The 12993-nt window shown below is 40.7% G+C and overlaps 1 protein-coding gene across 8 annotated transcripts in view; it reads left to right on the top strand.

Moving 5' to 3' along the window:
- The window catches only part of fgfr3 (fibroblast growth factor receptor 3), a 76131-nt gene that overhangs the window by 15179 nt on the left and 47959 nt on the right, over positions 1-12993 (top strand). For 5 of the 8 annotated variants that reach the window (XM_046062421.1, XM_046062420.1, XM_046062419.1 and 2 more), the window contains exon 3: positions 12136-12399. In XM_046062421.1, the coding sequence (XP_045918377.1) occupies positions 12136-12399 (264 nt within the window). Of the gene's footprint in view, positions 1-7560; positions 7711-8434; positions 8507-12135; positions 12400-12993 lie in introns of those variants that run through there. The other 3 variants (XM_046062424.1, XM_046062422.1, XM_046062425.1) reach the window with 3 other exon arrangements.

Genomic DNA, 12993 nt, shown 5'->3' with positions numbered 1-12993 from the left:
AGAGCTAAAATAATAAACCCTTGTACTGTGTGCAGAGTGTAATGGAAGGCTTTTTCTCCCTGGATAGAAGAGAAAGAGAGACTAAAAGCAGAGCTGACTCTAGTTTTGGTTTTTTAGAATAACCCAGGTCAAAACATTTTTCAAAATTCCCATGATATGTTATTTTTAAGTGTGGTGTATCTGGTAATTGACTGCATTTTTTCCTCATGTGACAATTTCCTCCTCATCGTTGGAGCAGCGTACGACGGTTTATTCTGCTGTGTATCATCACAAAGTCGGAATCAGAAAACATTTTATTATTTTTTATTGTGTAATAGCCAGGGTTTAACTTTTTATTTATCCAGGGAGGAGCTCTACTTTCGAGTGTGTGGTCTTCTTAAGCATCACTCGGTTGCAGAATTCTCAAAATGATGCCATCTGTTAACCTTTATCGACCACAATTTCTGACAAGGAGACAAGTTGCAACAACACTGATTTCTGACACCCTGCTGATACAGTGGCCTCTAACTGAGTCAGACTTCCACAACAGGGAGCAAAAATACAACTGATAAAGAAGTAATAGACAACAAAGCTAAATGCTGGCAGACAATAACTCAGGAGCAAGACTGGCTGAAATGGTTTTGCAGTGCTGGTTTCTTGTTTGTTATTCATCGTAGTCTAGATAAAAATATAAATACAGTGAAGTCTGATAAAGAACACTAACGAATCGCCCTAAACTGTGTGCAATTATGGTAATTTTACAGTGCATAAAACATGTATTGACCCTTAAAGTACAAATTAGTCTTTTAATTGATTGCCGATTAAAAGAAAATTGATTAACAGTGATTTTGATCAATAAATTCTTTAGGTTATTTAATGAGCAAAACTGTTAAGTAGTTGCTGTACATGTGAGGCATTGTAGATTTTTTCGCTCTTGTGGATCATTTTAAATGAAATAGTTGGGGTTTGGGGCTGTTGAGGTGGACAAACAATTTTTTTCTCACAATTTTCTGAAATTTATTTGACTAAATTAATAGAAAACTTATAATTGGGGCGGCTTCTCTGGATCAGTTGGGAGTCAAGTATGAGCACTTTGCTCAGTGGCATGTTGACGCTGGCTGAATAGGAAAGCTATTGAACATTTTCATGTGTGAAGCACTATACTGCTGCATTGTCCTCCATAGGAAACTCCATTGACTCTTTAATGAATGGCAAAGCAGGACTGTAGGCCACAGTGGAGAGAATCACATACGGGCGCATCACCCTGGTTACTAAAGTGTACCATCGGCATGTTGGGCTGTCTGGGTACCTCCAGAGCATGGCTAACTAGTTAGCAATGCTAGCACTGTTTCTTGAGATACATTAGCATTGCAAAATTCAGATTTTTGTAACCATTACCAGTGAAATATAAAACAAATACTCTAAAAGCAGATGTTTCATATTTTGGCTAAACAATTAATTTATTGAGTTATTTCATGTTAGCTCTGGTTTCAGATGACTGTTGTACAGTGTCCAGGCTGTGTTACTATAGATGTCTGGTATAGATGTCTCAGGACAACTGTGCTCCAGTTGTTCTTTCTTCCAAACAGAGGCTCCTCTCTGTGGCCTGTTTGTGCTGTAAGTGAAGGCAGGTCCTGGAGGGAAACAGGAGGGAGGGATGATGGGATTAGAGGCTTTCCTGCTCTCGTCCTGCTCTCATAAGCAAACAGTCTTAACACACCAGTCCTCCGTTCAAGAGTTTCACCATGTTCAGACGGAGACCCGGGGGAGTCGATATGTTGATAGCATTGTCATTTATTGCTTTCTCATTAAACTCTATTAAACTCATCAGTGAGTTTAATAGATCATCAACAAATGAGTAAGACTAAGATTAAAAAGGGAGATGATAGATGAGGGGTATGGCGGTTGGTTTCACAGTAGCAGGCCGGTACAGGACAGGAAGCAGCTCAGGAAGTGTTTGTGGGTGCTCCTGGTGATCAGAAGCACATGGCTGCTGAGAGCAACAGCAGGTTTCACGTAGAGAGGTAACAACCAGAGAGAGACGGACCCACGCAGTCCCACCACACTAATAAACAACATCATAAACAGAACAGTAAACGCTTTTATGTCCTGCTGATCCCAACCATGGGACCCCCACCCCCTGCCCTCAGCTTCCACTTTCAGACCCTCATCGGATCAAACGGTTTTACAAATTCATGCTGCAAATGTAAACTCTTGATGTACTTCTGAAATTTACACAGCATGATTTATAGGGGCTTTCTTAAATCATGACACATGGACCAAATTAAGTTTCAAGTTTCATTTTAAATCATCATCAGGATCGAATAATTTCAAAATTCTGTGGGGTAAATATTGAACTCTTGAATTGAAATTGCATTTGTAGACAGAATATAAGTATTTTTTTTAATATATTGAGTCTAAAAGTACTTGAATTAGCTTGGCGTACAAAGGACATGACCTCAGCTCCTCAATGTTAGCTACAGCCCTGCATAGGATTTACACAGAATGCGCAAAACTGCTACATGTTTGTGGTGGCAGAGAGTTTTTTACAATTGAAGACAACATATTTAAAGTTGAAGTTATGCATGACGGGTTAATTAACAATTTCCAGATGAGGTTTTAACTTTCAGTTTAAAGCTTCTCTTCTCTGAAACACAAAGCCATTACAAGAGAGTGTAAACACAATTTGGTGGGGATTTCTTATAGGATGAATACACAACACTGCTGTCTAGGTTGGCAGCGTTGCTACAGCAACACCTCAACGCAGAACAATCCAGGCTTTGGTCTTTTTATATATATATGTCTGTGTGTGTGTGTTGAAGTCAAAAAGACCAGTGTGCCTTTACATTGATACCCTCCATGACACTGAAGTCTTATGTCACCCCTCACACAGACACACTATCCCACCAGGGTAGGACGTTATTTATGGGGGCAGGTCACCTCAGCTAGAGAGTATCAAAAGTTGTGTGCCTGTGTGTGTGTGTGTGTGTGTGTGTGTGTGTGTGGATGAGGGGGGGGGGGTGCACTTGCCACACTGAAAGGTCAGGGCAAGGGTTGGGGTCAGCAGAGGTCAGAGTTTAACATTTCAATCAGACGTCTTCTAGTGCTGTGTCAGTATGTTCAGAGATGGTTTCCATCAGCTGTCTTTGGCGTTTTGGATGAGACACATTCAGACATTGCTTTGAAATTTTAGAAAAACTGCTGTTTTTAATTAATGTTGATAATTTGGGGGTTTAAAGACTGGATTTCCCCTAAAAACATTTAACCTCCAGATGTTTATCTATGATTTGTGCAACTAGTGTTTGGTATATTCCATTAGAGGTTTTTGACAAGGTTTTTTGACAGGTTTTTTCTCAAACGTAAGAGATTTTGTTATAAAATTTATATTGGCTATTCCTTTAATATCTCTGTTTTTATGATGGTACCTTGATTTTTCAGGTATGTTATTCAATAGATTAGCCAAAAAAACAGACTTAAACATCTGGTTATCGTATGTATAAACAGTTTCCCAATTGAATTTCCAGGAAATTAACTATGGATTACAATATAGTAATAAAAACATAATTTTTCTTTAGTTTTTAAATTTTCAACTGAACCTGCTGCTACCACACCATCATGAGAAGAATTCGTTAGAAAACACCAACAGATAGCATTGTGGGCATAGATTCAGTAGACTCCGTTTGTTCTTAGGTTTTTAGCTGATTCTCCATGTCTAGCACAAACTTTTGTCTTTTTTTATTTTTGTGCTCTTGCCCCAAATTCTGCTTTTTGTCTTTTTTTTTGATCACTTCCCTGATTCAGCAAGGCTCTCAGAACACAGTTGTGCTGACCGAGCATTGTTTTCCCTCCAAAGTCTGTGTGAAGTAATGTGGGTTTCCCAGAGTGACCTTAAATCAATAAACTACAGAGCTGCCTCATAAAATATCACCTCTGCTCTCTTTGTTAAGGGAAAATTATGTATATAGACAAAGTGCTGCCTAAAAAGCTTTGATGTCCAAATTCTGAGATCCAAAAAGCCGCCTTGTAATCGGATTGGTTCCTCGCTGTTTATAAGGGGAGTGTGATTATGTTGTATAGTAGCCCCACACACACTTCGCAGACATCCTGGCTTTTGTGGGGCGAGCTTCTTACACTTTTCAGTTGAATTGAAACTAGGCCAGTTCGTCTTTGGAATGACAATTACCATGGACCAAACCCAGGCCCTATTCTGAGGCTGGAGGGATGGAGGGCAGGTGGGGGTGATGATGAGGGTATGAAAGGAGCAAAGACGATTCGGCGCTGCCAAGATGCTCTGGATGTACAGTAGCTTCCGATGCTCGTTAGCACAGCCGAGCGGAGGCCCAGGCACGGGGAGTGGGGGGCAGGGAGGGAGGGTAAGGCTGGCACAGGCTGGGGCGGGATGTTTAGAGGCAACGTCTATCTTTAACTTGATTTTAGAGGCTCTTTTGATAAAGCGCGGCTCAGCTATGCGAAGAATAGAGGCAACAAGCTGGGGAAGCCCTCCCTCCCTCTCCTCTTTCCTCCTTGATCTCAGCCGAGCCATCCCTCTTTTCTCTCCATCTCCTCCTGGCAGGCTTCTCTGCAACGGTGTGAGGATGTCAGGCTGGCCCAGATTAAGGGCATTGTCCAAAGGTATTTACATCCGGCCAAACCATATTAAACAGAGATTAGGGGTTTTCACTGCACATTGCAAAAAAAGAAAAAATAGAGGGGGTAAGAAAGAAGAGGGAGGTTTTCCAGGACCAACAGGATTTACAATTGGCATAGCTGTGAAATGGAGGAAGAGAAATGTGCTCTTTATGGAGGGGAAGGGGGTGGGGGGGCCCTACAGATCCTGTTTGAAGGTCATGTGATGCTGGCTTGTCTGAGGGGGTGTTGAGTGTGCCAAACGGTTGGCAGCCGGTCCAGTTTTTCAGCATAGGAAGCAAAAGTAAAAGAATCTGTTGGCGGGACACAGCGAGCAGACGGGCTGCTGTGGAGGACATCACAGTCTGAACCAGGCTGTCTGTCTGTGTCTCTAGCTCTTCAGGAAATTTCTTAAAAAGATCATCTTTTTTTGTAATTACAATGAAGGTCTTTTTAGTTTTGCCCGTCATTCCTGTTGGTACCAGTGAGACAGTACTTTTACTAATAGAGTAGCAGTTTTACTAACGAAATCTGGGAGTGTGGAAACATTGCAAAAAACAAAGTCTGATGGGGCAAGAAACACGAGCAGTCAGACAATCTGACTTCACCAAATTTAGTTCACAATGACAACAAAAGGGAAAGGTAAAATTATTAAACAAACAGGTTCAACTTCTGTCTCCTATCTAACTTGCTATATTATCTTTCTGAGAAAAGAAGATAAGATAAACCAGAATTATCCACTAAAGTCAACATGCATTTACTCTGTGAAATACTGCACAGAGACACTTTTTGATTGACAGATATATATATGCTGTTGTCACTGCAGAATTAGAAATACACAATGACGTATGTAGTGACATACTGTACCCTTCCCAGCTTCACGTACATACACACCAATTGACCATACATGATTACAGAAATGTGGAATGTGTTTACTCTCCCTGCTCAAAAAGAAAAGGATAGTCCAGTCTTTTTCAGAAACAAACAGCTAATTACCTGCAATAAAAAAGGCCATTTGTCACTGAATTGTTTGCGGCTGCTTTGGGAGCAGCCCGCTCTGCACATGTTGGAAACATGGCCTTGTTGTATTATTAGCTCAGCAGAGTGAGGAGGAGGAAAAAAGGAAGCTTGATAAAGATGAATGTCTCCCTGGCCCATCTGGAATCTATCACTTTCAAAAGCAGTTTAAACACAGAAAAGGTATGTGTTGCTGCTTTTCTACCAGACTCAATAAAAGTACCTGTTAAGCTCCCCTAAAGAAAGAGAGTCTTGTAATCGTTCACTGTTTATGATCCTTCTTGTCGGCCTGTTTGAACTGCAGGGATGCGTCTTTATGCAAAGTACTGTGGCTGTAAAAAGAATACGTCGTTCTGAAACAGCACCGTAAATCAGTCAGGCAAGTCAGTAGGAAGTTTAAAGGATAATAAAATTGGCAAAACTTCTGAGAATATCTGGTATTATTGAAGACCCACAGGTTTAGTGTATTAGCACAGCAGAGATGAGACTCAGTATTTCTCTCCTCCAGAGCAGAAAATTAATTCATCAAACTGTCTGCACAGTGATACCACGATTTAGTTGTTTACTGACAGATGTGACATTCATAAAATATCCTACTCACTCTTTTTTTTTAAAGAGGGAAGCATATCAGGAAACATCATGCAAACACTCAAAGACAAAACAATTTTTTGAGCAACATTTCAAGGATCGAGCCTTTTTCACAGTTGTCTCATTTTAATGTGGAGATGATTTTTCTATTTTACCTGCTGTTAACTCAAGCCTTGGTGCCAAAACCTTAGACAGCCATGTCAGCTACTGTCTAAGTTAACAAAAGTTGAATATGGGCTGACAGTTCACATTGGCAGATTCTGCAATTAAAGATTTGCTCTTGAAGGAAAAAGAAAGCAAAATTGTTCAGATGTTTTTCATCTGAATGCCTATCTGCATCAAAAGAAACAATCTTAACATACATTTGACTTATTTTTACATACAAATGGAAGAGTTCATTTGTTTTGAATCTGCACCAAAAAGCATATCATTATCATTTGCTCCTTGAACATGGCTTCACTTACACCCTAAATTCACTGAAATCAGTTAACGACTCTTAGAGAAATCCTACTTTAATCCTGCTTAATAAAGCACAAAGCTTCACACTCCTGCTCCAAAATTTTCAACCTGGAATTGTATTCTTTGAGTCATTGTACATATAACAATGTGTTCAACCACACACAGAGGGTCAACCTGTGTTGTAAAGTCAAAATTTAAGTTCCTTTACTGAGCTAAACGTCATCCGTTTTCTGTCCAGTGACCTGATAAGACAGCAGCTATGGCGAGAGCTCCTTGGTCTGGTCTACACTCCTTCCTCTTCCTCCAAGATCCCTCAATCATTCCCTCAGTGTGTGTGTGTGTGTGTGTGTGTTAGAGAGGGAGAGAGGCAGGCGTGGAAAGGCTTCCCACATAAAGAGGCCTTTTTATCCCTAGGGCCGCAGCCTGCCTGTCTGCCCCTGGAGGAGTTTGTAGAGGATAAATAAACCTCTTCAGATGCTCAGAAAAGATGGAGTCTGTAAGCGGCGCATTAACGGACAGCATGCCGCAGTATCTCAAAGAGAGACTTTATATTATTCTGAAGGGCTATTTGTTATGATATTGAGCCGAGAGGATAAGAAGGGCCAGGAGGGCAGGGGCCTCTTGATTTATGTAGTGACTGTCCAGCTTGTACTGCACCACAAATGCGCACACGCACACGCACTGTTCCTCGTTTACAATCACAGATTCATACGTACACGCACACATATTAGACACATTCACATTTACACACAGAGTCAAAGAGTACATATCACACATTGCTTCCAGCTGGCCTTAGGTTCCGGCGAGAGTGCCCCCACCCCATTCAAACACACACACACACACACACACACACACATACACACACACACCAGGCAGCCGATAGATCACACATGCCACGCCGGACGTGAAAACAGCGGGAATGTCTAGATGTTGTTATGAGGCTGGACGGCACCAGAATGCAGCAGCTGAGCTTTCATTTATCTGCTTTGTGAGAATCACTTCAGGTCTGATTTATTCATGAAGTGCTTTTGCATCAAACAGGTTTGTCATGGGGCAACAAGAAAGATTTTAAAAGATGAAGCCTTTGAATTTGTACTTTTAATCACACAGAACAAAATATGTACAGGAATTTCTCTTTGCGACATCAGTACAGTCATCTTCTACTACATTCATACATATTCATGCTATATTTGCTGTATGGTTAGACCAATAATGTTGGCCAATGGCCTAATCTATTGCAGATACTTCTCTGAACACAGCCAAATCAATGAACCTTTAATGGATTCTACTTTTTGTTTGTTTGTTTGTTCAGTAGTTGTATTTTGCAAAATAGTTTCTATTGAAATAATTTTTTGTTATTTGTTTTAGGCAGAATCTGTTCAAATCATTTTCAACGAGGACAGAATTGAACATTTGAATAAAAATAATGGATTACAGAGCTTTCAGAATCATGGTGCATGTGACAACAGCAGCACATTAATGCTTTTGTTTAAGTTCTGTGTGACTTTAGTACATTTACAGGCACCCAAGAAACCAGTTTACTCAGTAAAACCAGGTAACACAGTTAATTAAACTACCTGTTTACATGCACCATAGTAACCTGGTTAATGTAAATCCATGTATACATTCAGCAGTCATGTTGATAAATGGTGTTTGAATAATGCCATATGCATGGTGTTGCAGTTTTTGCTTTGTGTTTGATCAATAAGCAAAGTTCAGTTCTGCTAACTCCATTCAATAGTTCCTGGGCAACCTTAAAATATTCCTTCAGGAGTAGAGATTTCTGCGGGGGGGGACAGGAATCACAACTGGAACAGTTCGTGCTGTCGAAATGCAGGTAAAGATCCTGAGTTCCTTTGAGAGTTTGTGGAAAACGTCCTGTGGTCAAAATATGGACATAATTCTAGTCTTCCCAGGACTCCGGTTCATTTAACCTCACTGTCAGATGCACAGAACCACAACAGACAAACTGGCCCTGTTTGATTTCAACTTACACTCATATTTTTAACTTTACTCACGTACATGAAGGTGAGTAAGTGAAGCTCTGTTTCACATTCATACACTTCCACACATTGGAGCTGCTCAGTACAGCACAGTCCTCCACAGCTGGATACACAGCAGCTGGAAATTTTTCTTTAGGAATTTAAATAGCTCACTTATAAATTGGGAATTCCCTTCTTTGCATATTTCTCTGTGACACACTTACATGACCACATTTCAAAGAACTGTCTCTCGTCAATGTGATCAAACCTGTGACTGTACATTACAGGACGTCCACTAGAAGGGTACAACAAGGCAGCTACAGTCTCTCTACTGAAGCTCAGTGGCTGGTAGATCTGTCCTGAAAGGTTGTGCAGTGGCACAAAGTGAAGCCTTTCAAACCAAATCCACTTTTATTCAAAGCAGCTTTTTTTCCACATTCGAATCTGCACTTCAAAGTGCAGGATCTGAAGCCGAAACAGATATTTTGTCATTGATGATGACCAAAGAAAGGGGGCTTTGCTCTTTTGTGTGACACCTGAGAAATGGAGTTTTTTTTTAATGTATGAGGGATATATATTGTTTTGTTTTGTTCTTCCTGTAAATTGCATTTGTTTAGCCTCTGGTAGTGTAAACATCCGAGCGGTGCACAAACGTTCCTCCTATCTATTTCCCCAGGATCAAAGCAAAAGTATTAATTTTAAACCAGGATCATACAAATACATTGCTTTGCCTTGCTATGAACAAATGCTAATTAAAATAAGGGTTAGCTGTAATGTCATATATAAATGTAGAGAATAATAACAGATTTAAGAAGGCTAATTTCGCGCCAAATATTGCACTATTGCAAATAAAATAGTTTTCATTCTAATCAAAAATGCAATTACTTTTTCATTCAAAATATACTGATTAATATTTAAAGGATCTGTCCACCCAAATGGCAAGAAAGAAAATACATTTAAAAAAATATTAAAATGGAATATCTCAAAACCTCAGCATGTAAAAATGAAACTATCTGCATTGTTAGATACCATTAGGTGTAAGTGAGAAAATCTATTTTTTAAATTTAGGTGAAGTAACCCTTTAAGAAGGAAAGAAGTGCCTTATACAAAGAAACAGTTCAAGTCAAGCCTCTATGCTGCTGCTGCTGCTCATTCAGAGCTGCCAGAGGAGGTTGTGCTCGAGTGCTCGGGCTCCATAAAGCCAAAGTGAGCTATGAGTCTCTGGAGATTATTATATCTACCCCATAAAGCCCAATTCCCCATGTTTAAGACCTGAAGATATTCTAAGACCTATTTTCTCCTTTTCTTTCACAGAGGCCATAAGTAATACACGAAGGTAGAGAGCCATTCATGCTGGGCTTGAATTTATGCTCTATGCACCGTTGCCTCAGTGTTTTTCTTTCCTGAATGGGCCTTTTTGCTTTAAAAAAAAAAAAGGTGTTGTAAATATTGTTGTCAAAGCCAGAGGCCATGCGGAGACGCCATGTTAAGCACATTACTGCTTACCTCAACATCTCCGTTATTTTAATGGGTTTAAACAATGCACAACTCATCTATTCAGTTTACTTTATTAAGACCCGTAAGACCTGCAGTATATTGAAGATAATCTTTAAGCATGTCTGAAGTATTCAAGGCTGAGATGAAACAGGAAGAAGAACATGACATTTTAAGTGGGTTGCATTTGCTCACTTTTTCTACAGTACATTTCTGAGGAAAACTATGGTTTTTACTCACTGACAGTGACTTTTTGAAAATAGTACGTAACATTTTTTTGTTCTACTTTTGACGTTTGTGGATTTATTCCCTAATACATTAACACATGTATTGATTGTTAGCCACAATGACTACTTTTTGTAATGGAGAAGTAATTTTCCATTGTGGTATTACTACTTTCACTTTAAAGATTTGAGTACTACTTCAGCCTCTGCAGATTGAGTTTGGAGGAGTGACAATATGCCTACAGACAGACATGTTTCAAAGGGAATCTGGCAGCGCTACCTTCTGATTCTCCCACATAAACAGTACCTCTGTCTGCGTTCGTTTCCTTGGCTCGCGTTTTGCCCGCACCAGCAGCCTGCCTCACATTGAAAGAGGCCATCTATAATTTAGAGCACCTATTATGTATTCCCCGTGAAGATTGTCTCGTCTGGGCTGCTCTTGATTTCAACCTTGCCTCTCAACTCCAATTTCCTAATCTCAGTTCCATGGCTGTCTGTGAGAGCGCTGCATTCACATTCGCTGCTTGTCAGCGAGCCTCTATAAGGCCGCTGCCCTTTCAGCAGGTCAACAGTGGGTGCATTCGCCATCATAAATCACACTCTTAACACACCTCATTCAGTCTTTCCCATGGGTGGGTGGGGGTGCATTTGTGTGTGCAAACAAGTGTGTGTTGTGTGCTCTGTTGCCCAAGCAGCTCACTGAAAGACCCCCACAGCGTTTTTTGTGCTACATGCTTGCATGTGTGAAAGTATGCATACTTCTGTGTGCATATAAGTGTCCTTGTGTTTGTGTACATCGTGGCGTTCACTTGAATGGTTGCCAGAGCGACCAGAGTGTGCGTGAGGCCGTCTTTTTTGTCTTTCCCTGATGGCCATGATTTGTAATTGATGTCTGGATATGAAGACACCTCTGATGGAAGGATGAGAAGAAACACAAGTATCCAGAAGTGTCCCTCCATTTCTCCTCCATTCTCAGATGAGGCCGACATCCTTAGTGAAGCTAATAAACATGTTGATTTTTCCCTGCGTCTAACCAAGCAGCCACATGGAGCTCCTGGAGTAAATGAGCTGGTGTTTGACGGGGAAGGTTCAAGAGTAGGTGGAGGTTCATTTCCACACAGCCCAGATCTGTGTACTATTTCGTGTTGGAACAAAAAGTTGCACTTTTCGAGTCGGCGATTCATTCTCCATCACTGCCTCTTTGTTTATCAAGTACCTCTTAATAATACTGTGAAAAAAGGAAGACATTGTTTATACAAAATCTTAAACCCATAATAATTAGATATCTAATATATATATGGGGGGGGGGGGGGGGTTATTCTGATTTTACACGTCGCAAACAGACAGATGTCGCCTGACCTGCCTTTTCCTTCCTCAGTATTGTCAACATTGTGTCCTGACTGTTAGCTGTTTTTTTTTACTACCAAAGTACCAGAAATCTAATTGTTGGTTTGCTTGCTGTTTAATTTATTTCAAACCAAAAGTCCAAACCACATTCAATTTACAGAGATATAGAATTATGTATCCAACCATGCAGGTGGAAAGAAGCAAGTCTTCACATTTGAGAAGCAGGACCAGAGATTTTTACTTGATAAATAATGACTAGAATTTACCAAAAAATGACTCCCATGAGTTATCTATAAATTTAAACTTTTGGTACATTTGTGTTAAAATTGAAAGATGTATACGTATATATTATGTATATATATATACATGCTGAAAACAGAACACCTTTCTCATAACCCGCTGTCTTCTTCTGTGTGCAGACTCTGTGTCCAGCGAGACAGCCTTCCTGGAGGAGTATGTTCTGGGCATGGGGGACACCCTGGAAATATCATGTGACCAGGAAGACCACCCAAAACCCATTGTCTGGTTCAAAGATGGCGCAGGGCTGGTGCCTAGCAACCGGACAAGACTGGGCCAGAGGATGCTGCGCATCATCAACGTGTCATACGAAGACTCGGGCATCTACTCATGCCGGCATAATCACAGCAACATGCTGCTCAGCAACTACACTGTCCGGGTGACAGGTGAGAACAACAGGAGGGTGATTTTAAATCCTTAGTCCTTAAAAAGATATAAACCTATGGGCATACTAATTGTTTCTAACAGAGCTCCAATGGAAACAGACAATTTCTGCCTGTCTGAGAGATACTGAGAATCAAAGTATTTCCTATCAATAAATGTTGTCGAGCAGCTACAGACATGACGGCTGTTCGTAGAAAAACTGTGAAAACTTAGCTCAGGAGAAAAGTTCTATTACTTTTTCCTCCTGCTCAGTTTCAACTACCGGTTAGCTCCCTGCCAAGCTGCACACACACACACACACACACACACACACATATTTACAGCATCACACCGGCACAGACTTTCACCGGCTAACACCCAGCCAAGTTTCACACAAATTCCCCCTCTTGATGCACAGTCAAAGGTGAAATTCATTATCGTATGAGGGGATGAGTAACGTCTTAAACAAGTGTGTGATGCAAACAGAGCTCTAATAGGAATGCAAGAGGGGAGGAGGGAGGAGGGGGAAGGGGGGGTCAGAAGGCAGCGAGCAGTAGCTTAAAAGTCTGGCGGCTTTTCCTCATAAAACTCATGGACACCAGCTGAGCCTGTTATTG

Source organism: Micropterus dolomieu, linkage group LG11 (assembly GCF_021292245.1).
Source record: "Micropterus dolomieu isolate WLL.071019.BEF.003 ecotype Adirondacks linkage group LG11, ASM2129224v1, whole genome shotgun sequence".
In the NCBI taxonomy this organism is placed as follows: domain Eukaryota; kingdom Metazoa; phylum Chordata; class Actinopteri; order Centrarchiformes; family Centrarchidae; genus Micropterus; species Micropterus dolomieu.
Note: the sequence above shows the minus strand (reverse complement) of the source record. Positions and strands in the feature narration are given on the sequence as shown.